The sequence below is a fragment of the Monodelphis domestica genome, chromosome 4 (assembly GCF_027887165.1).
Source record: "Monodelphis domestica isolate mMonDom1 chromosome 4, mMonDom1.pri, whole genome shotgun sequence".
Classification (NCBI taxonomy): Eukaryota; Metazoa; Chordata; class Mammalia; order Didelphimorphia; family Didelphidae; genus Monodelphis; species Monodelphis domestica.
The window spans coordinates 431,293,331-431,319,494 of NC_077230.1; the positions used below are offsets into that span (position 1 = coordinate 431,293,331).

At 41.4% G+C, this 26,164-nt stretch overlaps 1 protein-coding gene, 1 long non-coding RNA gene and 1 pseudogene across 3 annotated transcripts in view; 1 reads left to right on the forward strand and 2 right to left on the reverse strand.

Moving 5' to 3' along the window:
* On the forward strand, window positions 1-23,094 carry LOC130458796 (uncharacterized). Its single transcript, XR_008918175.1, has 3 exons — window positions 1-280; window positions 19,804-19,994; window positions 23,002-23,094. It is a non-coding gene; the product is annotated as an uncharacterized LOC130458796 (long non-coding RNA).
* Window positions 18,168-26,164, reverse strand: part of monDomV1R1245 (vomeronasal 1 receptor monDomV1R1245) — a 10,581-nt gene continuing 2,584 nt past the window's right edge. The window contains exon 2 of one of the 2 annotated variants that reach the window (XM_056825090.1): window positions 18,168-20,495. In XM_056825090.1, coding sequence (XP_056681068.1) covers window positions 19,357-20,307 — 951 coding nt within the window. In that variant the 5' untranslated portion in view covers window positions 20,308-20,495 and the 3' untranslated portion in view covers window positions 18,168-19,356. Of the gene's footprint in view, window positions 20,496-26,164 lie in introns of those variants that run through there. The other variant, NM_001166819.1, reaches the window with a different exon arrangement.
* monDomV1R-ps1217 (vomeronasal 1 receptor monDomV1R-ps1217 pseudogene) lies at window positions 21,872-22,656 on the reverse strand (annotated as a pseudogene).

A 26,164-nucleotide genomic window follows, 5' to 3' on the forward strand; every position in this document is an offset into this window, starting at 1 on the left:
GGGGAGCAGAGATCATAGATAGAGGGTGGGAGGAACAGAGGGTCATTCTTTGGGCGGAGTCGGCTGGAGAGCTCGGGGTCGTCTGGGCGGGTCCACAACGCTTTGTAGTCCCGACAGAAGCAGACGCCAAGTGATGCGGCATCCTCCTGGGCCCTGAAGGCCGGGAAAGGCTGCCCTCTCGCCCACGGCAGGCCCACTTCCACTGGGCTTCTTCTCTCACAATGGGAGGTCAGCCAGGGGCTTTCCCAGAATCTGCACGAAGGAATTTCCCCCAAACCAGGTGAGTCCGTGTGCAAATCCTGGCGTTCTCCTCTGTGGAGGCTTGCTGTCTGCCAGGGAGCCCGCAGGACCTGAGCATCTATCTGCGTGTCCTGCGAGAAGCCCCAGGCAGCCAGGCACAGGATGAGGCGCGCAGCAGCAGGCGTTTGGGTGAGCTGCATCTCGGGAGCTGCCCTTGGAGGGAGGCTGCTGCGAAGGTGCCTGGTGGGCGTCGTCTGCACCTGAGCCGCCCGAGGGAGCCGCTGGCCCAGACCAAGCGGCCACAAAGGGCCTGGGGGGGGGGGGGGGAGGCGCCTCCTTAAATGCCTGTTTCCTGTGGCGATCAATGAGGGCAATTCGGCTGTGTAAGGGCCGCGGCTTCCCCTCGATCCTGTGGCCCTTATGGGCACTCTGGTTTTCTCTGGCAGAGGACTCACGAGGGGCTCCTGAGCTTCAGGACTCTGGCTTTGAGTGTGGCCACGCTAGAATCGGCGGGACTAAGAGCGACAGCCCGGCTCACCCTTTGGGCGTAAAAGGCCACTTCACGGCCTGGGCTTCCCAGAGAATAGCCTTTCCTCGTGGGCAGGCCAGCTAGTGGGCGTCCCTGGAATGGAGCAGCCGAACGGGGCCCATTGGCCTCCACCTGTGGCTTCTGAGCAAAGTGAAATGAAAGCACGCAAACGGGAAGGAGGAGCTCCCGAGACACCCACTCCAGCCTGAGGAAAGAGGATCGTTCCTTCCCAGGATGGTGCCAGATCCCTGTTCCTGGAGTATGCAGGAGGCACGGCTGGAACTATCACGAGAGAAGACAGCGATGAAGGGCCACAACCCTGTGAGAGCAGGAAGGGATGTCCACAATGCTGTGACAGCTGGTGGCCAAACGAGCCTTCAGAATCCTCTGCCCGGGCAGCCCCCTTTGCCCAGCCACAGTCCCCAACACCGACACATTCCCGGAAGCTTGGGGCTTCTTTCTTTCTCCGGAATCATCTGTGGGCTTTCCAGACATTCCATTTGCCACCCACACTGACTGCCGTTTGTGAAATGATCTGTAGCTGGGATGTCAGTCAATTCCGGGACCTTTAGGATGATTCAATATTTGTGGAAGCAATTTGCTTCTTACTTGGTAGAGGAATTCTGAATCCAGCTTTGGACCTGCAGAAGAGGCATTGGTTTGTGGGTAATGACTCAGTGGAAACAGCAAAATTTGTGAGGAATCGAGTTCCTTAATTTGTCCCGATTTCCAGCTTGCTTCCTCTTTGGGGCATAGATGGCCTTTCCCTCCATCCAGCGGAGAGCTTCCCTTTCTTCCACTGAAAGAAATTCTTTGTTCATATATAACTTCTGGTCATCAGAATTCTAGTTAAAGTTCTAGAGCCCTTCAGAGCTCAAGACATTTTTTAACCACTTACCTTCCATCTTGAAGTCAATACTGAGTATTGGTTCCAAGGCAGAAGGGTGGTAAGGGCTAAGCAATGGGTGTCAAGTGACTTGCCCAGGGTCACACAGTTGGGAAGCATCTGAGGCCAGATTTGAACCCAGGACGTCCTGTCTCTGAGCCTGGCTCTCAATCCACTGAGGTACCCAGCTGCCCCCAAGAGCTCAAAAATTTTAAACGGAACAAGGTGGAATCAGTAAAATAATACCTTCTCATGCTGGTCAAGGGGACCAGTAATAGAAGGATCTTTTCTAAATGCCTTTAAACACCAAACAGAAAATTCTTTTTTTAACCATAAATATAATAAGGAGCCACAGACTTTTGTTTCAAGAATATAATTTGGTAGTTCCCTGAAGGCTGAATAGGAGAGAGGAGAGATGGGAGGAACATCTCAGGTAAGACAATGAAGGCCAAAACTAGGATAAAGGCCAAGCAAGTAGAAATAATTGATGTGGCAGGGAATAGAGGTGGATGCCACAAACTTGGTACCCGATTGAGAGGGGTGAAGAAGTAAAGCTTTGAAGACAAATCCAAGATTTAAAATTAGGAGACTAGAAGGATGCTAAATCCCTTAACAGAAATATGGAAGTTTAGACGACAGATGGATTTGAGTAGGCGATGATAATGAATGTTTTTGGTTATGTTTAATTTGCAATGTCAACGAATCATCCAGTTTGGAATATCCTGTTTCTCTCTGAATCAGTCTATTGCATAGATCTACCTCTCTATTCTATAAGCAATACCAGATGGTGTTGATGACAGCTGCTTTATTTTTGTTTAAGTTTGGCTGCTGGGAGAGCTATTTGTTTCCCTTTTTTCTGCTTCTTTTCATCATTTTCTATGGCTTTCTGGATCTTTTATGTTTCCAAATGAATTTTGATATTGTTTTATTGAGTTCTAGATCTCTAATAGAAGTACTGTGTGATGCTCAACTGTGAAAGACTAAACTATTATCACTAAAAACAAGATTCTAGGAAACCTCAAAAGATTCCATGAATAATGCTACCATGGCCAAAAAAAAGGAAACACTGCAATCTGATTATAGATCAAAGTATGGGATTTATTACTTCATTTCCTTCATGAGTTTGTTGATGTTGTTGTGTGAGTGGAATGTCTTCTACCATGACATGAGGAGTCGGGAAGTGTGGGCGGCATGAGAGCACTGACATAACCAATATTCGATCATTTTCCACCTGGAAAGGGCAGAGAGGGAGGAAGGGAGGGAAGCTGAATCGTGAAATGTCCGAAAAGATTTTTCAAAAATGATTTTTACATATAATTTTTTTCAAGTTTAAAAACACTTCTCTGATCATTTGATTTTTGTAACACAAGTTTGAATTAACTTCCAAGTATCTTTCAGGCAGTTATCGTTTGTCCCCCTAGAGTCTCTGTTTTTGTCATTTTGATGTGGTGGGATCAAGGGGGAAGACCAGTCACTCCCCTCCTAACGACAGTCCTGTGCATTTCTGACCCAAGGTTGTGCCTCTTGGTTGGAGTGTGGTTGAGTTTCAATAGACGGGAGCTAGACTCCATCACTGTTAGCTCACTGGAAGTTTCAGCCAGTTCAGAGAGAGAGCAAATTGCTGCCTCCATCTCAGTACTGGTTTGCTGCCCAGCAGGATTATGTGTTTGGCTTAAGGTTAGAACTGAATCCTTCCTCTTCTCTTAGATACAGAGCCACACAACCGTGTTTCTAGGACTTGTTCCTTACATGGTTAATGTCTTTGCTCTCCCATGACTACATCTCTCTGCCATGAAACTGTTGAATTTAAACATGATGTAGTTTCCTCTTTATCTCACTTACTGTGTTCTAATTTGGTATGATCACACTGCTATCGCTTTTTGGTTTAGTGGAAGCAATGTAGATTATGCCACAGCCTCATATTTTATTTTATTTTATTTTTTAAATTTTTATTTAGTGTGCATCAGCTATGGGAGAGGTGGGGGGGAGGGAAGAAAAGAAAACGATCTTTGTTTCCAATGAATAATGTTTGGAAATGACCAAATAAAATAATGTTAAAAAATAAAAAAATAAAATGGTATTTAGTCCATTTAGAACATTATACCTTGGTTACAAGAATCATATTCTTTCCCTCTGTCCCCTCCTCCCACCCTTCCTGCAGCCAACGCACAATTCTACTGAGTATTACTTGTGTCCTTGATCAGAACCCATCTCCATGCTGTTGTTGTTGCACTAGGATGTTCATTTGGGATCTCCATCCCCAGCCATATCCCCTCGACCCATGTGATCAAGCAGTTGTTTTTCTTCGGTGTTTCTGCTCCCACCAGTTTTCCTCTGGATGTGGATCATATTCTTTCTCCTAGATCCCTCCAAGTTGTTCAGGATCACTGCATCACCACTAATGGAGAAGTCCATCACCTTCGATTGTACCACAGTGTATTAGTCTCTGTGTACAATGTTCTCCTGGCTCTGCTCCTCTCGCTCTGCATCACTTCCTGGAGTTCGTTCCAGTCTCCATGGAATTCCTCCACTTTATTATTCCTTTGAGCACAATAGTATTCCATCACCAACATATACCACAATTTGTTCAGCCATTCTCCAATTGAAGGGCATCCCCTCATTTTCCAATTTTTGGCCACCACAAAGAGTGCAGCTATGAATGTTCTTGTACAAGTCTTTTTCCTTATTATCTCTTTGGGGTACAAACCCAGCAGTGCTATGGCTGGATCAAAGGGCAGACAGTCTTTTATCACCCTTTGGGCATAGTTCCAAATTGCCCTCCAGAATGGTTGGATCAATTCACAACTCCACCAACAATGCATTAGTGTCCCTACTTTGCCACATCCCCTCCAGCATTCATTACTTTCTTTTGCTGTCATCTTAGTCAATCTGCTAGGTGTGAGGTGATAACAGTCCTATATTAAAAAAAAAAACAGTTTGTGAAGCTTGATAATTCAAATGTATTTCTGAGAAACAGATTGGTGCATTCTCATAATGCAGCCTACTAAAATCTTTCATTTCGTGGATGAATTTACCAATTCATATTTCTATTATGCATTTCCCTCCCTCCTCTTCTCTTCAACAGCTTTGTTGCCTTCCCTGGCTCTATAAAGGACACGAGAAAGGCATATTCTCAGAACTGTTCTCTGTTTGGTGTATTTTCCTGTCTCATCCCTTTTCTTCCCTTTCCCCATTGCAAGTATACTAAAAATTCTACTTTCTCTATTTCATTGTAAACATGCTCTTTGTACTCCAGTCAGTGAAGTTAGAATTGACTTTGTTCATGACTCATCCCTTCCTGAATCTGCCCTCCATTTTCTCCCTCTGTGTCCTCTCATAATTCCCTCCAGTTTCCCCTTTGAACTAAATGTATTTCTTCGTCCAGCTGCTTTTTCTGTTCTACAATCGTTGTCCACTTCAGATGAAAAGTGTCCCTGGAAATCTATGCCCAGATGCAGATGCCAAATGTGAAAAAACCAAACACCGTTCTTGGCCATCTTTTTCAGACATTTCCCCCTTTCTCTCTTTGAGAAAGATAAAGCAAAAGCATGTAGGAGCCTTCAAGACCATTGCACACCAATGGAAATGTCCCATCCGATAGGCCATTCTGTGAACAAGTCACGTTTCTGCAATGACTGTCACTTGGGCAGTGGCATCAGTATGGCCTAGGCAAAGAGGCCACATCATAGAGTATCCATTAGATGGACTGAGGAGCCTTCCAGCCTTACATCTTTCATGACGTGGAAATCAAGCAATGAGGGATTCAAACTGCTAAAACCCAGAGCAGACACTAAATCTTCTTTTAAATAACATGTTTCATTTTCCAGTTACATGCAGAAACAATATTGACAATTGATTTCTGGCATTTCAAGATTCACATTTTCTCTCTTTCCCTTCCCCCCTCCCAGACATGATTAATAATCTGAGAGGCCAAACAGTGCTTTTATGGAATACAAATTCCCATATTACTCATGTCATTATAGAAGACACATCTCAAACATTCATTAAAAAACTCATGAAGGAAATAAATGGAAAATGGCACACTAAGCTTTCCAGTCACTGCTCCTTTTTTGTTCTAATTGTTCTTTCTTTGGCTGTGTAGAGTATTTTTCATCATGAGTCCCTTGTGGTTATTTTGGAAGCTTGCTTTGTTGATTATGGTTTAGTCTTTCACAGTTGATCATTGTACAGTATTTCTGTTAGGGTATATTCTGTTCTCCTGGTTCTGCTTACTTTTCATCAATTCATATAAGCCTTTCCAGATATTTTTCTTTTTCTAGTTGTTGTTTTTTTAGTTGCATGTCCAGATCATTGATCTGCTCTTTCTCTGTTTTACTGTTGTAAGCATTTAAAGCTAAATTTTCCCTTTGCCTGTGTCCCATAAACTTTATTATATTTTTCCTTATTGTCATTGTCTTTAATGAAATTGTTGATTGCTGTTTTTTTAATTTGTTCTTTGACTCATTCATTCTTTAGGATAAGATTGGACAATTTTTGTGAAATTGCCATGTTCTAGCAAAACAAAGTATTCCTTTCAATTCTCATTCATTTTTCTCCAGAAGTCTCTCACATCAAAATTTTCTAAAATTTTATTTACTTCCTTAAGCTTTTTCTTCTTTATTTTTTTTGGTTAGTTATAACTACTTCTGAGTGGGGAAGGTTGAGGTTCCCACTGGTAATGTTTGACTATTTATTTCCTTCTATAACTCATGTAACTTTTTCTTTAGGAATCTGGCTACTATGCTATTTCTTACATATATACATGTATATATATATGGGGTGTATGGGGTGCTCAGGGAGGGGTAATATCTCTGGTATGGAGGGCTTGTCGTGCCCTCTTAGGGCAGGTCTCCAGCCACTGACCCTCACTTGACACCCAGCTCTCACTTGTGGCTCCTAGTAGCTGCTAGCATGTGGCAGCGGCCACACCCCAGACAACGGCTTCAACAGGCCGGCCAAACCTTGTGAGGGTAGCCATCAGGTCGTCGTGGACCCCTGGTGAACAAGGGCTTTGCTCACCCAACATGTGAAGACTGCTTCGGCGGAATAGGCGGAAGAAACCAATAAGAAGGTTCAACGGCTGAGATGGCATTGCAGCAAGGCCCTGTGGAGTGCTCAGGGCGTGCTGGAGCACAAAGGACAACACGGCCATCCAATGCGGCTGAGGAAGTCTCCAGGTGTAACAACTCTTCGTGCCAATGGACCCAGGCTTCCAACGCTGAGAGAGTGGGACTGTCTCTGTGCATCAACTTTTCCACTTAAATCTTCAAGCACAGGTGTCTTTGTGCACAAAAATGCACAAAGACAATTGTCATCCTTGGTTCGAGAGACAACCAACATGTATATATATATATATATATATATATATATATATATATATATATATATATATATATATATTACTGATAACAGTTTCACTACCTATAGGCCCTTTTTACATTACATCAGGATGTAATTTCTGTAATAGATAATATTGGAAGGGGTATATTTGATGGATAAATGATAACTAATGGATCAGCTAGTTATCTTCCTTTGAGTAAAAGAAGAAGATAATATTTTTCTCCTTTTCCCTTTCCTTCATATTTACCTTTTCAGGTATTCCATGCTCTTTGATTTTCGATATCGAATTTTCCACAGAGCTCTGGTCTTTTCTTTGCAAAAAGTTGGAAATCTTCTATTTTGTTGAATGCCCATACTTTCCCTTGGAAGTATATAGTCAGTTTTGCTGGATAGCTGATTCTTGGTTGAAGACCCAGCTCTCTTGCCTTTCTGAAAATCATGTTCCATGCCTTACAATCATTCAGAGTGGAACTTGCAAGGTCTTGTGTGACCCTGATTGGCATTCCTTCATATCTAAATTATCTTTTTCTGGCTTCTTGTAGGATTTTTTCTTTTGTTTGAGAGCTTTGGAATTTGGCAATTACATTCCTGGGAGTTGTCTTTTGGGGGTTTAGTGTAGAGGGTGTTCTGTGAGCTCTGTCAGTGGCTGTATTGCCCCCTTGTTCTAGAATCTCTGGGCAATTTTCTTTAATTATATCTTGTATTACGATGTCGAGTTTGCCATTTATTTCTGGCTTTTCTGGAAGTCCAATTATTCTTAAATTATCTCTTCTCCCTCTATTTTCCAAATCTGTCACCTTGTCAGTGAGATATTTTATGTTCTCTTCTAATTTCTTGGTCTTTTGGTTTTGCTTTATTAGTTCTTGTTTTAAGGCCTGGTTTTCCTTTTCAGTTTGGTTGAACTGGTTTTGTAGATGCGTGAATTTCTTTTGCATTATTTCCCACTTTTCCTCCCAGAAGGCTTCCATCTTTTTTATCATTTCTGATTCAAATTCTTCATGGGTTTGTGGAGAGTTTCCATTTCCTTTGGAAGGTTGTGGAGCATTTGTTTGTGTTTCTTCTTCTGTCTCCTCTGTGTTTTGTATTTTTGCTCCACAAAATGTGTCCAAAGTTGCCCCCTTCTTGTTTTTTTTTTTGGGGGGGGGGAATTTGGGGGCTTTTGTGCTTCAGTGTAGTTTGCCATCTCTATCTGAGTGGGGAAGATTAGCTTTTCTTATCTCTGTCTGGCGTTCAGAGGTTTTAGCCCCAGGCAGATTGTCCTTTCTATGAAGTTGTTGTTCTGTCTTGAAGGGGAAGCCAGGAATTGCTGGTGTGTCCCTGTTACTACTCTCCTTGGTTCCCTCCTGATGTTTCTCCATTGCCTTACTTCCACGCTCTAAGCCTGGCTTGGCCCTTGTTTCTGTGCCATAGCCAGCCAGATGAACCTGCTCTCTGAGGGGGGAGGGGCCGCGGCTTACCGGAGCTCCGAGGGCTCCTGATTAAGATTAGCTTTTCCTGGGTTGAACTGAGTTTGCCTTGAGGCAGGGACATCCCTGAGACTCAGATGTAAGGATCCAGCCAGGGGGTTATAAGCTTCCCCTGTCTCTCTGTTTCCCTGCTGTCTGGGTGCCCCCTTGACTGGGTCAGGTTGTTTTCAGGAAGCGGCCTTCAGAATAGCTGGCCCTGGGGTCCTTTTGCCAGCCCTGAGGATTATCAAAGTCATCACCATCACCCAAGCAGCCCAGAAAAATCAGTCAGTAGTTGGCTCTTGCCTTCAATTGTTTCCCAGTAACATTCCAAATGGAATCTTCCTTTGTTTGACAGCTGATCAATCTCTAGCTTCTTGTCTTTCTTCTTGTCCTTTTGCATGCCTTATAATTTCTCTCCTCCACATTTCCTTCCTTATTTCCTTTCATCAGACTGATTTTTATTTTTGTTTGTCTGAGATGATTGCTACCCTGCCTTTTTACTTTAACCAAGACATAGATGATTATGATCCAGCCCCCTTTTACCCTGTGTGTTTCTCTCTCCTTTGAATGTGTTAGTATATTGTGAAATTCTAGTTTTTAGCCCACTTGGCTATTCTTTTCCATTTTATGGGTGACCTAAGCCCATTCACATTCACATTCATGATTACTAATAATGTGTTTCTCTTCATCTTATTTTCCCTTTGTTTCCCTTACCTCCTTCTCCTTTTAACATTCCCTTGTTCACAGATGTTTTGTTTTCCATGACCACCTACCTCAATTTGCCATCTTTTTTTGTCCATCCCTCTCCTCTTATTCTCCCTATCCAATGACTTTACTATAGTGTAAAGTAGGTTTCTATAGATAACTGACTGTGCTGACTGTGTTATTCTCACTTTGACCTAATTATTATTTTTTTCCACTGAAACAAATTTATATTTTCCTTCCTTTTTTTAAAACATTATTTTATTTGGTCATTTACAAACATTATTCATTGGAAACAATGATCATCTTTTTGAGCCCCTCCCCCTTCCCTCCCCCTCTCTCATAGCCGATGCACGATTCCACTGGGTATCACATGTGTTCTTGATTCGAACCCATTTCCCTGTTGTTGGTATTTGCACTAGAGTGTTCATTTAGAGTCTCTCCTCAGTCATTTCCCCTCAGCCCCTGTAGTCAAGCAGTTGCTTTTCATTGGTGTTTTTACTCCCACAGCTTATCCTCTGCTTGTGGATAGTGTTTTTTAGATCCCTGCAAGTTGTTCAGGGACATTGCATTGACCCTAATGGAGAAGTCCATTACATTCGATTGTACCACAGTGTATTAGTCTCTGTGTACAATGTTTTCCTGGTTCTGCTCCTTTCACTCTGCATCACTTCCTGGAGGTTGTTCCAGTCTCCATAGAATTCCTCCACTTTATTGTTCCTTTGAGCACAATAGTATTCCATCACCAACATATACCACAATTTGTTCAGCCATTCCCCAATTGAAGGGCATCCCCTCATTTTCCAATGTTTGGCCACCACAAAGAGTGCAGCTATGAATGTTCTTGTACAAGTCTTTTTCCTTATTATCTCTTTGGGATACAAACCCAGCAGTGCTATGGATGGATCAAAGGGCAGACAGTCTTTTATCACCCTTTGAGCATAGTTCCAAATTGTCCTCCAGAATGGTTGGATCAATTCACAACTCCACCAGCAATGAATTAATGTCCATACTTCGCCACATCCCCTCCAGCATTCACTGCTTTCCTCTGCTGTCATGTTAGCCAATCTGCTAGGTGTGAGGTGATACCTCAGAGTTGTTTTGATTTGCATCTCTCTGATTATAAGAGATTTAGAACACTTTTTCATCTGCTTATTAATAGTCTTAATTTCTTTATCTGAGAACTGCCTGTTCATGTCCCTTGCCCATTTATCAATTGGAGAATGGCTTGATTATTTGTACAATTGATTTAGCTCTTTGTAAATTTGAGTAATTAAAGCTTTGTCAGAGGTTTTTATGAAGATTGTTTCCCAATTTGTTGCTTCCCTTCTGATTTTAGTTATATTGGTTTTGTTTGTACAAAAGCTTTTTAATTTGATGTAGTTGAAATTATTTATTTTACATTTTGTGACTCTTTCTATGTTTTGCTTGGTTTTAAAGTCTTTCCCTTCCCAAAGGTCTGACATGTATACTATTCTGTGTTCACCTAATTTACTTATAGTTTCCTTCTTTATGTTCAAATCATTCACCCATTTTGAATTTATCTTGGTGTAGGGTGTGAGGTGTTGATCCAAACCTAATCTCTCCCACACTGTCTTCCAATTTTCCCAGCAGTTTTTATCGAATAGTGGATTTTTGACCCAAAAGCTGGGATCTTTGGGTTTATCATATACTGTCTTGCTGAGGTCACTTGCCCCAAGTCTATTCCACTGATCCTCCTTTCTGTCTCTTAGCCAGTACCAAATTGTTTTGATGACTGCTGTTTTGTAATATAGTTTGAGATCTGGGACTGCAAGGCCCCCTTCCTTTGTATTTTTTTTTCATTATTTCCCTGGATATCCTTGATCCTTTGTTATTCCAAATGAACTTTGTTATGGTTTTTTCTAAATCAGTAAAGAAATTTTTTGGAAGTTCCATGGGTATGGCACTAAATAGATAAGTTTGGGTAGGATGGTCATTTTTACTATATTGGCTTGTCCTGCCCATGAGCAGTTAAAGTTTTTCCAATTGCTCAAGTCTAATTTTAGTTGTGTGGAGAGTGTTTTGTAGTTGTGTTCATATAGTTCCTGTGTTTGTCTGGTGAGATATATTCCAAAGTATTTTATTTTGTCTAAGGTGATTTTGAATTTCTCTTTCTAGTTTTTGCTGCTGAGCTGTGTTGGAGATGTATAGAACTGCTGATGACTTATCTGGGTTTATTTTGTATCCTGCAACTTTGCTAAAGTTGTTGATTATTTCAATTAGGTTTTTGGTTGAATCTCTAGGATTCTTTAAGTAGACCATCATGTCATCTGCAAAGAGCGATAACTTGGTCTCCTCCTTGCCTATTTTAATGCCTTCAATTTTTTTTCTTCTCTAATTGCTACTGCTAGTATTTCTAGTACAATGTCAAATAATAGAGGTGATAGTGGGCATCCTTGTTTCACTCCTGATCTTATTGGGAAAGCATCTAGTTTATCCCCATTGCAGATGATATTAGCTGATGGTTTTAGATATATACTGTTTATTATTTTTAGGAACGACCCTTCTATTCCTATGCTTTCTACTGTTTTTAATAGGAATGGATGTTGTTTTTTATCAAAGGCTTTTTCTGCATCTATTGAAATAATCCTGTGATTTTTGTTGGTTTGCTTGTTGATATGGTCGATTATGTGGATGGTTTTCCTAATATTGAACCAGCCCTGCATCCCTGGTATAAATCCTACTTGATCATGGTGGATGATCCTTCTGATCACTTGCTGGAGTCTTTTTGCTAGTATCCTATTTAAGATTTTTGCATCTCTATTCATTAGGGAGATTAGTCTATAATTTTCTTTCTCTGTTTTTGACCTGCCTGGTTTTGGAATCAGTACCATGTTTGTGTCATAAAAGGAGTTTGGTAGAACTCCCTCTTTGCTTATTATGTCAAATAGTTTGTATAGTATTGGGATTAAATGTTCTCTGAATGTTTGATAGAATTCACTTGTGAATCCATCGGGTCCTGGGGATTTTTTCTTAGGGAGTTCTTTGATGGCCTGTTGGATTTCATTTTCTGATATGGGATTATTTAAGAATTCTATTTCTTCTTCTGTTAGTCTAGGCAGTTTGTATTTTTGTATATATTCATCCATATTGCCTAGATTGGTGTATTTATTGCCATATAATTTGGGAAAGTAATTTTTAATGATTGCCTTGATTTCCTCTTCATTGGAGGTGATGTCCCCCTTTTCATGTTTGATGCTGTTAATTTGCTTTTCTTCTTTGCTTTTTTAAATTAGATTGATCAGTACTTTGTCTATTTTGTTTCTTTTTCAAAGTACCAGCTTCTAGTCTTATTTATTAAATCAGTAGTTCTATCACTTTCTATTTTATTAATTTCTCCTTTAATTTTTAGGATTTCTAGTTTGGTTTTCTGCTGGGGGTTTTTAATTTGATTGCTTTTGAGTTTTTTTATTTGCATTTCCAATTGATTGATCTCTGCTCTCCCTAGTTTGTTAATATATGCACTCAGGGATATGAATTTACTTCTGATTACTGCTTTGGCTGCATCCCAAAAGGTTTGGAAGAATGTCTCGCCATTGTCATTTTCCTCGGTGAAATTATTGATTGTTTCTATGATTTCTTCTCTAACTAAATGATTTTGGAGTATCATATTGTTTAATTTCCAGTTAGTTTTTTATTTGGTTTTCCATGTACCATTACTGATCATTATTTTTATTGCCTTGTGATCTGAGAAGTCTGCATTTATTATTTCTGTTTTTCTGCATTTGTATGCCATGTTTCCGTGACCTAGTATATGGTCAATCTTTGTGAATGTGCCATGTGGTGCTGAGAAGAAGGTGTATTCCTTTTTGTCCCTATTTATTTTTCTCCATATGTCTATTAACTCTAATTTTTCTAAGATTTCATTCACTTCTTTTACCTCTTTCTTATTTATTTTTTTATTTGATTTATCTAAATTTGATAATGGTTGGTTCAAATTTCCCACTAATATGATTTTACTGTCTATTTCTTCCTTCACTTCTCTTAGTTTCTCCATTAGAAATTTGGGTGCTATATTAGTTGGTGCATACATGTTGATTAGTGATATTTCCTCATTATCTAAAATCCCTTTTAACAAAATATAATTATCTTCCCTATTCCTTTTAATCAGGTCTATTTTTGCTTTGGCTTTATCAGATATCATGATTGCAACTCCTGCCTTCTTTCTATCACTTGAGGCCCAGAAGGTCTTACTCCATGCTTTAATTCTGACCTTGTGGGTGTCTACCCGTCTCATGTGTGTTTCTTGAAGACAACATATAGTAGGGCTTTGGATTCTAATCCATTCTGCTATTCATCTACATTTTATGGGTGAGTTCATCCCATTCACATTCAAAGTTATGATTGTCACTTGTGGACTCCCTGGCATTTTGATATCCTTCCCTAATTCTAACCTTTCTTCTTTAGCTCTAACCTTTTAATCCAGTGATTTACTTTAAATCACTACCCCTTGTCCCCTCCCTTGATATGTTTCCCTTTCTAGCCCCTCCCTTTTTGTTCCCTCCCCCTCCCCCCCTCTCCCCTCCCCTTCCCTCCCTTTTTGTGTTCCCTCCCCCTTACCCCCCTTAGTTTTCCCTTCTCCCTACCCTTGTTGGGTAAGATAGAATTCAAGATCCAATGGATCTGGATGTTCTTCCCTCTCATCGTTGATTTCCCTGAGAGTAAGGTTTAAGTAAAAACTCTCTCCCTCTCCTTCTTATAGGAGTTTTCTTCCCCTCCCCTTCCCGTGTGAATCTTTGTGTGAAAAAGATTATTATATTTGGTTTTTCTTTTCCCCCTATTTACACATTACATTTTCCACATATTAATATATATATATATATATATAGATTGATATAAATGTAGCCCTTATAGAAGAGAGTTTGAATAAAAGAAAAGATAACACTTTTCTCCTTTTCCCTTTCCTTCATATTTACCTTTTCAGGTATTCCATGCTCTTTGTTTTTCGATATTGTGACAAGGAAATCACTTTAAAAGACTGATATATATTAATTTAAGGTCGCCAAGGAATTCAGCTATGTAATTTCTAAATGAAAACTCAAGTCAGCTGTCAACTTTTTATAGAGTTTAATTACAAACAGGAGGAAGAAAGGAATTAGAGATAGAGAGAGAAAGGGGAGAGAAGGGAATAGGGCTTAAATACCCCTTCTGTTTAGGCTGGGCCCTTAGATAGCTGGGGCAAAGAAAAGAGATCAGTCCCTATCACTCACGTGACCAAAATGGAGAAACAGTCTCAGGGGCCTCCACCTCCAGCTTCCTTCAGAGCAAGCTTCTCAGAGCCAAAACTCTCCAACCAACCCCCTCAGTCCTTAGACCCCTCTATCTTTAAGGAAACGATCCAAGTCCCCCCCCCTCAGTTCTCACATCTACCAATCACTGTCCATCATTTTCCTTGTGCCAATGGTGGCTCTAGTTTAACCCAGGACCGCCCAGAGGTCTATGGCTTTGCACATGTCTGTTGAAGGTCATATTCTCAAATAATTAAATCTTGATCTATGCTGCAACCCTTCCTAAATCCTGTTAGGACTGAGTAGGGTGGAAACTGTATTTTCCAAGACCTTGTTCTGTCATTCCAAGTATCTCTATTGTATCAATTTTAAAATCAATCATGACTCAAAGAACGTCCTGTTCTATGCTTAAGCATAGGTCAAAGCCCTTTCCATTGTTTAGCAAAAGGTTTCTGTCCTAAAGTAATCTTAAGAAGGGAGGAGGAGGAACCTCCCATGCCAATGGGGTTCACATTCCAATAGACTATCAGTAAGAAATTTTCCAAGTATGAAATTTCCCAATGGTGAAATTTCCAACATTTATAAGTCTAAGAAATTTTGAGGTTTACAATATCGAACTTTCCACAGATCTCTGGTCTTTTCTTTGCAAAAAGTTGGAAATCTTCTATTTTGTTGAATGCCCATACTTTCCCTTGGAAGTATATAGTCAGTTTTGCTGGATAGCTGATTCTTGGTTGAAGACCCAGCTCTCTTGCCTTTCTGAAAATCATCTTCTATGCCTTACAATCATTCAGAGTGGAAATTGCAAGCTCTTGTGTGACCCTGATTGGCATTCCTTTATATCTAAATTGTCTTTTTCTGGGTTCTTGTAAGATTTTTTCTTTTGCTTGAAAGCTTTGGAATTTGGCAATTATATTCCTGGGAGTTGTCTTTTGGGGATTTAGTGTAGAGGGTGTTCTGTGAGCTCTTTCAATGCCTGAATTGCCCCCTTGTTCTAGAATTTCTGGGCAATTTTCTTTGATTATATCTTGTATTACAATGTCGAGTTTGTTGTTTATTTCTGGCTTTTCTGGTAGTCCAATTATTCTTAAATTATCTCTTCTTCCTCTATTTTCCAACTCTGTCACCTTGTCAGTGAGATATTTTATTTCCTCTTCTAATTTCTTGATCTTTTGGCTTTGCATTATTGATTCTTGCTCTTTTTCAAGATCATTGTCTTCCAGTTGCCTGATTCTGACCTTTAAAGCCTGGTTTTCCTTTTCAGTTTGGTCAAACCAGTTTTGTAGTTGTGTGAATTCCTTTTGCATTATTTCCCACTTTCCCTGCCAGAACGCTTCCATCTTTTTTATCATTTCCGATTCAAATTCTTCAAGAGTTTGTGGAGAGTTTCCATTTCTTTTGGAAGGTTTCAGAGCATTTGCTAGTGTTTCCTCTTCTATCTCCTCTGTATTTTGTATTTTTGCTCCATAAAATGTGTCCAAAGTTGCCCCCTTCTTCTCGTTTTTCTTGGTGTTTTGAGACTTTTGTGCTTCTGTGCTGTTTGCCATCTCTATCTGAGTGGGGAGGACTAGCTCTTCTTATATCTGTCTGGTATTCAGAGGCTTTAGCTCCAGGCAAATTGTCTGTTCTCCGCAGCTGTTCTGTCTTCCCAGGGAAGCCAGGAATTTGCTGGTGTTTCGGTGTTGCTGCTCTCCTCAGTTCCCTCCTGATGCTTCTCCGTTGCCTTACTTCCACACTCTGAGTCTGGCTTGGCACTGTCTGCAAGGTATTTCAGTGCCTTTGCCGGCCAGAAGACCGTGTACTCTAAGGGGGGAGGGGCCATGGCTTCCCAGAGCTCTGAGGGCTCCTGATAGGATTAACTTCAGCTGGGTTGGACTGAGTATGCCCTGATGCAGGGATCTTTTGTGAGACTCAGATGGAAGGATCCAGCCAGGGGGCTACAGCCCCCCCCCATCTCTGTCTGTTTCCCTGCTGTCTGTGTTGGGTGCCCCTGCGACTGGGTCAGGTTGTTTTCAGAATGTGGCCTTCAGAATAGCCAGTCCTGAGGTCCTTTTGCTGGCTCTGAGGTTCCCACTGTTGCCTCAGACTCAGTGCTCTGGGTTGGGGGGATGGGTCGTGGGACCTTCCTTCTGCCTACCCCTTAGATCTGAGTGATCTAGGGTTCTGGATTTTGGGGGGCGGGCCGTAGCTTTTGATCCAGGCCCAGGAGGAGGGTTCCTGGGGTCTATCCTGTTGTTCATTTTGAACTTCGGTGCCCTAGGAGCATACAGTGTGAGATCGGTCAGGAAGGGTTTTCGAAGATCTGAACTTTAACTCTGTCTAAGCCACCATCTTGACCGGAAGTCACTTTGAGCTAATTATGATGAGCTTTAAGTTCAAACATAGCTCTCTGACACCCCCAACTCCTCCTCCACTCTATTGATTCTTATGTATCTCTTCATGAGAGATATTTACCCCCTTCTACCTCTCCCTTTCTCATCTGCCCATGCATTCCTTTTTTCCACTCCCTTGATTTTATTTGGATATCCGTTCATCCTTTTCAGCTTCTTTCCTTCTTTCTACTTATACTTCTTTTCATTGATCTAATTCTGATAAAGGTTTTAAGTATCTCAACTATCATGTAAAAATAAAATCTCTAATAGTAGAAATTATGTTTTAAGGAGGTTTAGTAAAGATCATTAGAAATCAAGGAATTAAGAGGGTATAACAGATGCTTTTCCTGTAGACAATTCACTGCACCAGACAGCCTGATTGGAATCCCAGCACTAGTTGTTGTTTTTTTAATTTCAAGAACTTATAACAAAATCCATTTAGATTGTTACAAAAGGTTAGTTATTGTGCTGTAGACAAAGAACACAGGACACATAATGGATCTGAGAGACATCTGTTTCCAAAGAAAAGATAGGAAATTCCAAAACCTGAGTGGGAAGTACACAGGAGCCAAAATACAGAGGAAAAGGTCGAGTTCAATTTGAACCTGAGCATTAAAAGTCAAAGGACTTACACAGACAGACTTTAGAACTCCCCATTGAAGAGTCCCTTGTCAATTGAACAGAAATAAAATCAATTTTGTAACAGTCCTGATTGCAAATGATAGATTGAGTAGCATCTCTGAAGTATTTATTCAGACATTTATGGTGTACCAATGGGAGAGGGCAGAAGGATTGTGTTTGAGTCTATGGACTTTGTCTCTGATCCTTGTCCCTCTCTCTGCTTCTCTGTATCAATCTGTGACTGTGTCTATCTCTTTGTCACTGTCTCTGTTTTTCTGTCTCTGTCACTGGATCTGTCTGTCTGTCCCCTTCTCTGTCTTTGTCTGACTCTTTGTCTCTCTCTCTGTTTCTATGTCTGTGTCTGTCTGTCTGCCTGTCTGTCTGTCTCTCTTTCCAAAACTGACCTATGTCTCTGTGAGAGCCAGAAGATGGAGGAAGTGTTTTAATATCCCTGTGTACGGGGAAAGACGGCACCAAAGCAGGAAGAGCATTAACAGAGTGTGTGATAACCAAAGAGAATTAAGATTTAGGTGGAATGTAAAGTACAGAGGTCCGTCCAGTGGCCTCTCCGAGGACCCAGAATTTGTCTGCCCAAGTATGACGTCACGGTCTGATAAATGAGGTGAGAGACACCGTGCATTCAGCCCATGTATGCAGGCATCGCACGCAGTGCTCTGCCATAGTACCATGGTACATTTATTATATAGTTTTTGGTACACACACATAACCAATTCTACACCGTGCATTCAGCCCATGTACGCAGGCATCGCACGCAGTGCTCTGCCATAGTACCATGGTACATTTATTATATAGTTTTTGGTACACACACATAACCAATTCTCTACATATCTGACATTCTACAGTTTGATTGGATATTATCAAATCACCTAAACAACACTCTTGTGCTGTTACTACAACAAAGAATTCTGTGATCATTTACAAGGTTTCTACAACACTCTGTCATAGATATGATTAATGTGAATAAAGCCATTTGTAGGTTATTACGCCTTGACCTGCTGAGAGGATCACTGTGCTTTTGGCCAGCTTTCACTCTCCAGCATAATTGCTTGGGAGATGAACAACAAAACATCTTCCTATCTAGGTGTGAGGACGTCAGGCAGACCAATTTTGGGGTTTTCCTCAATTTACAGGTTCTGTGTTTCTTGTGTTACTTTCAAGTGCCTGGCAATGCTGTTTGGCTTCTGTTCCAACAAATTCACTCGAGTGTGGTAACTGTAGGACAAGATTCATTATAGTCCTCAAGCTTTCAGCTGGTATTTACTGTAGGGTCTTGGAGCATGTCTTGTGCTTGGGAAAGGAGGGGTCATGGGCAGTAATCTTTGTGCTTTCATTCTGTAATTGCAATCTTTTGGGGGTAATAACCTGGGGGGCTTAAAGTAGGCTATATATTTATTGATTCTATTAGTATTTGCTCTCATGTTATTTCTCCTGTATTGTAGAGAAAATAATAATCATAACAAATCCACTAGTGGGGAAAATTTGGGGAAAGAAGTCACAAAAGGGGAATCAGTGGGGGGCCCTCATTCTGGGCTCTGCTTTGCTGACCTTGCCTCCTTGGACCTTGTTAATCAGTCGGGGTACATTGGCCTCCAGAACTAAAGGACTGGAGGAGGAGTGACAACCAACGATGCTGGAAAGAGAGTTTGGAGTCAGGTTGGCAAGGGCTGACACAGAAGGCTTAACATGTCAAACTCTAAGCTGAGGGGAGCATATGCCCAAATGGCTGCCAAGTCCTCCAAGCCCATTTATTCTGTTTTCTTCTGGTTGAGAACAGTTGCAGCTCCAACAACCAGAGATCCGAGTCCACTTTGACTTCCTTATTAGGATAAGGGAGTGTCAGGCGGGGGCTTTCACTAAGGAGTTTTAGCCAGAGAAAAATCAATCTGTAAAGCCTGATGGCTACTTCCAGAATGGAGTCTTGGCCTCTGCCAGGCAGCACAGCCTCATATTAAACTGCGCCCCTGTGAATCAGCAAAAAGGGGCTGATGGTTGGAAAACACAGTGCAGCAAAGGTACCCACATTCATCACCTGGACACCAAGGTGAGTCACGTACACTTTGTAGAGCGTGATGCCACAGCTGATGCAGTAAGCACAAACAAAGATGCTCACCAGCATCAGCACCGTTTCAGTGGCCTTGAGCTCTGGAGATGTCCCTGAGGAGAGGCTCTCGCTGTGAATGTACTGGACTCTCTGATGATGCCTGTCCAGCAGAAAGACTATGTAGCCGCTGGAGCAGACCAAGCCTCCGACAAAAAGGATATCTCGAAGGGAGGGCAGGATAGTAATTCCTTGTGACACCTTTCCCCAGTAGCAGTAAAGGAGATCAAATCCACCTGTGTAACTGCTGTTGTGGCTCCTCGGTCCAGTTACATATAATGGCACATTTATTTCTAGGATCATGTTGAATATCCACAAGGAGACACATGAGGGCCTGATGAGCTTCTGGACTTTGACTTTGGCCAACCTAGAGTTGCTGGGACTAACGGTGACAGCCTGAAAAGCACTCAGGAGGAAGGTGGTCCCAATGGAGAGGCCCCGGCTGACCCTTTGGACGTAAAAGACCATTTTACAGCCTAGGTTTCCCAGTAAGTAACCTTTCTGCAAAAAGAAAACACCTTCTGGGAATCCCCTGGAGATGAGCCCTATGATATTAGTCATTGTCAGTTGGGCCAGAATGACATGCATCGGCCTTGCCCTGCGGCTGCTGAACAAAGTGAAGATGTAAAAGCAAAGGAAGGAGTTGCCCAGGACCCCAACTCCAGTCTGAGAAAGGAAGATAACCCCCAGGACGGTGTCCAATACAGACATGGGCTTGGAGGGTGTTATGGAGGCCCCACTGGACATAGCATGAGAGAAGAGATGAAAAGCAATCAAACAATGTCTCATGATGAGGCTCATGATCTCCCTATGAGAGTAGTGATGGATGTACACGATGCAGTGGCAGCTGGGGGCCACATGTGCCTCCAGAATCCTCTAGAGTGGTACATCCCAGCCCCTTCTTCCCAGTCACACAGTCCCATACACGTCCATGTTCATGGGAACACAATCCTTCTTCCTCTGCCCAGATTTCTCTGCAAAGCCCCACTCTGTAAGAAAAAAGACACTCATGTGATTTACGCTGAAAGTGCCAAGGGAACATGACACAGCAAGGTTACCAGTTCAAGGCCATATTCACCAAATGCTGACTATCAGTGATGAACTATATTAAAAGTGTTGTTTAATGGAATCAGACCTTAAAATTGATCCTAAAACAGTCTAAACTAAAATCATAAGGGGTATTATAATGTCATTCACTGATGCTAATATTATTTAACTGTCCTCAAATTAAAACTGTGATTATCTGAAGCCTAGTGCTAGCACTAAAATTGATCATTGTAAAGGGGCTGGGGGATTCCTCACTCACAACTCAACTCCCTCTGATCTCCATGGCCAAATACAAAATCCAGGATTCAGTATTCAAAACCCCTTCAGAACCTGCTCCGCTCCTACTTTTCCAGTCTCCTGGCACCTTACTCGCCCTTTCATTCCCTTCGGTGCAGCCACTCAGGGCTCCTTTCTATTCCTGGACAAAGATACTCTATCCCTTGAGTCTGGCCATTTTCACAGTCCATCCTTGGTGCCCAGGAGTGTGCCCCTCTTCCCCTCTGCCTCTAGCTTCCATCTAACCTCAACTAAAGTTCCATTGGCCACAAGAAGCTCTTCCCAGGCATCCTTAATACTTCTCCCTGTTGATTATCTTAAAAATATTTTTGTCCATATCTTGTTTGCCTGTTTTAGAGGACTTCTTAATTAGACCGTGCGGTCCATTGGGGCAGGGACTGCCTTTGGCCTTCCTTTATATCCTCTGCAGGCACTAGCATAGTGCCTGGCACATAATAGGACCATAATAAAAGCTTCCTGATTGACCTACAGAAAGCAGTCAGAGTGGAGGAGTCAAGGATTGGGAGGATTTTGTGGAGAATCAAAAACACGATTTTTTCTCTTTCTGTATATCATATCAATAATTTCATCATAGCTATAGGATGAAGAGGAGACAGTGCAAAGTTCTGAAAAGAAAAACAGAAAGACAGAGACAGAGAGGGAGAAAGAAAGAGGAAGAGACAAGGAGAGAGGAGAGACAGACAAAGAGAGGAAGTGGGGGGAAGAAAGAAGAGAGGAAGAGACAGAGACAGAGAGGAATACAGAGAGAAGGGTGAGGGAGAGAGAGAGGAGAGACACACAGAGAGAGTCAAATAGAGAGGAAGAGAGAGACAGAGAAGAGAGAGAGGAGAGACAGAGAGAGAGGGAGAGAGAAGAGAGAAGAAAAAGAAGAGAGAGAATCTTTTTTGACTTTGTTCTCATGCTTCCACTTCCTTCTTCAATTGTCTTTGTATCCCCATTTTATCTCACTGATGAGTTCTCAACCACCTCCATTTTAAGAAAAGGCCCAGACCAGACAACTCTACAGCCAGTGTAGACACAATCACCCCCAGGCACTAGAATGAATGGCATACACGTTATACAGAGCAAAGCCACAATTGATACAGTAATCCAAGACAAAGACGGCCCCCAGCAGCAGGATGGTTTGGGTGGCCTTGACCTCAGGAGATGTCCTTGGGGAGAGGCTGGTGCTGTGAAGCTGCCAGACTCTCTGGTGATGTCTACACAGTAGGAATACTATGTAGCTGCTGGCACCAATCATGCATCCTACCAAAAGGATGTCTCGAAGGGAGGGCAGCACAATAACCACTTTAAACACATTTTCCCAGTAGCAATAAAGAAGATCTAATCCAGTCATGTAAGTGCTGTTGCTGCACCTTGATCCAGTCATGTATACAGGCACATTTATTTCTATGACCATGTTGAGTATCCAGCAGAGGAGACACGAGGGCCTGATGAGCTTCAGAGCTCTGATGTTGACTTTGGCCAACCTGGAGCTGCTGGGACTAATAGTGGCGGCCTGAAAGGCACTCAGGAGGCAGATGGTGCAGACAGAGAGGCCCTGGATGACCCTTTGGAGGTAAAAGACCATTTTACAGCCTGTGGTTCCCAGGAAGTATCCTTTGCCCAAATGGAATCTTGCTTGTAGTCTGCATGGGAGATGAGCGCTATGGCATTAGTCATGGTGAGCTGGATCAGAATGGCATTCATTGGTCTTGACCTGTGGGTGCTGAAGGCATAAAGGCAGAGGCAGAAGGAGTTGCCCAGGACCCCAGCTCCAGTCTGAGAAAAGAAGATGATCCCCAGCACTGTGTCATAGAGAGACATGATCTTGGAGTGTGAAGGAGGCACAGTTGGAGATATCTTTTTTTTTTACATTATTTTATTTGGTCATTTTCATACATTGTTTGGAAACAGATCATTTTCTTTTCCTCCCCCCAAACTCCCCCCACCCCTTCCCTAGCCAACACGAGATTCCTCTGGGTATCACATGTGTCCTTGCTCTGAGCCCATTTCCTTGTTGTTGGTATTTGCATTAGGGCGCTCATTTAGAGTCTCTCCTCTGTCATGTCCCCTCAACCTCTGTAGTCGGGCAGTTGCTTTTCCTCGGTGTTTTCACTCCCCCTGTTTGTCCTCTGCTTGAGAATAGTTTTTTGTCTTTTTTTCTTGTAGATCGCTGCAGGTTGTTCAGGATCACTGCATTGACCCTAATGGAGAAGTCCATTATGTTCTCTTGTACCACAATGTATCCGTCTCTGTACCATGTTCTCCTGGTTCTGCTCCTCTCACTGCATCAATTCCTGGAGGTTGTTCCAGTCTCCATGGAACTCCTCCACTTTATTATTCCTTTTAGCACAATAGTATTCCATCACCAACATATACCACAATTTGTTCAGCCATTTCCCAATTGAAGAGAGATCGAAGTAGGCGTTATGACCAGTTTAAATACAAATTGTGATCTCCCCCAGGTGGGAATCTCAGGCGAGATTATAGGGAATTCTGGGAAGTACCAAGGACTTCTGGTGATTGAGGTCTGAGGTTCAAATCTCCATTTTATACCCCCTTTTGACCATTATTGGGAAACCAGTTTCCCCAAAAGGATCATGAAAACATAATCAAGTTAAGGATGACAATAATTTGAGGATAAGAAGAAAAAAAGAACAAAACAAATAATTGCTAGATGCACTGACAAAAAGCCAGTTAGGGGGCAGGCAGTCCCCTTTGGCATGAAAGTATACATACAAATAAGTGTTCGATCAACCACACCCAAAGTTCATTCTTGATCTTCTCGTGCAGCTTGTGGTCTGGAGGCTTCTTCATGGTGTCTTCTCCAAACAGTGCAGTTTCTGAATTCGGAGAGGTAGCATGTTTCTTAACCTAAAATTCTTCTCAAAAGGAATTTAAACTTTGCAATTTAAAATAATAATATTTTTTACATTCTCCCCTTGAAGAGGATGATTGAGAAACACAGGGATCATTTAGGGATGCATGGCTGAGTTATGAGGTATATGAATCAATTGGCAAGAGAAATTAAAAAGACATCAGAGGGGGCAGCTGGGTAGCTCAGTGGATTGAGAGCCAGGCCTAGAGATGGGAAGTCCTAGGTTCAAATCTGGCCTCAGACACTTCCCAGCTGTGTGACCCTGGGCAAGTCACTTCACCCCCATTGCCTAGCCCTTACCACTCTTCTGCCTTGGAGCCAATACACAGTATTGACTCCAAGATGGAAGGTAAGGGTTTAAAAAAAAGTAAAAAAAAAGACATCAGAAAAATCCAAATTAAAAAAAGATAATTTCTGGATGAAAATATAGACTATCAAAGTCTCATGTGTAAAAATTCCAAGTAAAGGAAAAATGAATCTATAACAGGTCCTTGAATCAGGACCCAATCAAAATGATCAAAGCAAGTAAGCATTTATCCAGTCAGTAGCCAGGACTACAGAAAGTTGCCACACTAGAAAAGACAGAAACGGGATTAGATTATAGGAGCCAGGTAGGAGCCAAGTTTGGGATACTCGTCTGTAAGTATTTTCAGAGTGTGGATACAAGGAAGGCCTATGTCTTAACTTATGTTAAGTGTCGCAACCTTGAGTCTTCACACTAGGTTCAAGTCCTTTGTATTGGCTTAGAAGTACATCGATCCTTCCTGGATTGGTTTCTTTGGCCCTTTGCAATGGCTCTTTTGTATATCTTGTCCTGGAATCAGACAGAATCATTGAGCAAAGTCCCATAATTTTTTAAACAATTAGTGGCATCATTTTTATAGTCTCAAGCTTTGGGGGCATGAATTGACATTATAGCAAATATATTTTAAACTTATATTACTGCAAAATCAAAAAGTTAAAGAAATCTTAATACTGGGACATGTGCTTCAAATAGAAAAAGGAGAGAAAAAATAAAAGACTGAGATAGTATATTGCACATGCAAGAATAATATAACAATAAAAGTGTTTTAAAATTCAAAATATAGCTTATAATCATTGACACATTGTGTCAACTAAGAAAATATAGAATACAAGGCTTTCTCACCAAAACTCCATTTCCTCTTCATATCTGGCCATGATCCACTGTGAGTATGAGCAAATGAATTTCACAAGGTAACAGTTTTTTTATAAAGAACAGTAGTACAAATATGTAGGTATCAATATCCCCCAAATTCTCAATAGCCCAATTAATTTCAATAGCAAAAAACCACACTATCATCTTTTACATGAGTCTGCTGTATGACATTTAAATAAAATGAATATTTGTCACAAGTTTTTTAGGTGTAGCAATGTTTCAACCTTGGCAAACATATTTTTAAACAAAGTAGAACTTATTTGGGTCTAGAACATCATCAAGAAATCTAGATATTATTTAAAAATGTGGCAGAGGAGTCTAGGAAAAACCCAAACCCCATTACTGTTGATGTTGGGTAAAGTGAGTTGAAGAGTTATAAATGAGAGATGATCCTCTTTTGGGAGTCATCCAGGGGTACTATATGCCCTGGGATTAACTTCCCAGTTCCTTGGTATGAGACTGTGATGTCCCATCTGTTCACATTGTTATAAATGTGGGAGGTGGGGATTAAAATTGTATTTCACTTCACATACTAAAATGGACCTTACCTCCTGTTAGGAGCAGGTAAAATGATCAGAGATTGTTTTTAAAAATCTAAAAATTATGTCTAAAACCCCCTTAAAATCAATTTGAGATATTTGGCTCATTAAATTTTCCAAAGGTTGTTATATAATTGTAACTGGTTCTGATGAAGTCCATATATCCTCTTGGTGACAATTTACAAAGTCAAAAATAGAAAAAGCTGTTTTTATATGGGCTTATTCAACAATATTTGTTCAGTGTAGTTATAGGGGAACAACAACAGAATATTACAGTAGTTAAAACCCAGTACATTAAAATGATTCCGTGTAACACAACAGTATTGAATACATTAATATATGAACTTAAAACCACAAAATTAAACCTTAAACAAAACAATCAGCAAATTGCAATAAAATACAGAGATTTTAATAAAACATTGGAGTCTGAAAAGCCTTAAAAATATAACCTCCAATCTCATTAAAGTTCCTTGGGTTTTTTCCATTTAGATGCCTATTGTCAGAAGGCAGAAGATTGGCAAGGGGTAGACAATGAGGTTCAAGTGACCTGCCCAAGGTCACACAGCCAGGAAGTGTCTGAGGCCAGATTCTAACCCAGGACCTTCCATCTCTAGGCCTGGCTCTCAATCCACTGAGCCACTGAGCTGCCTCCCCCTGGTGAGGGTGGGTTTTTGGAATATCACATTGGGCCAAAGAATTGCAGGGAGCTGAATTTTCCCCCTGAAGTAACAGAATCAG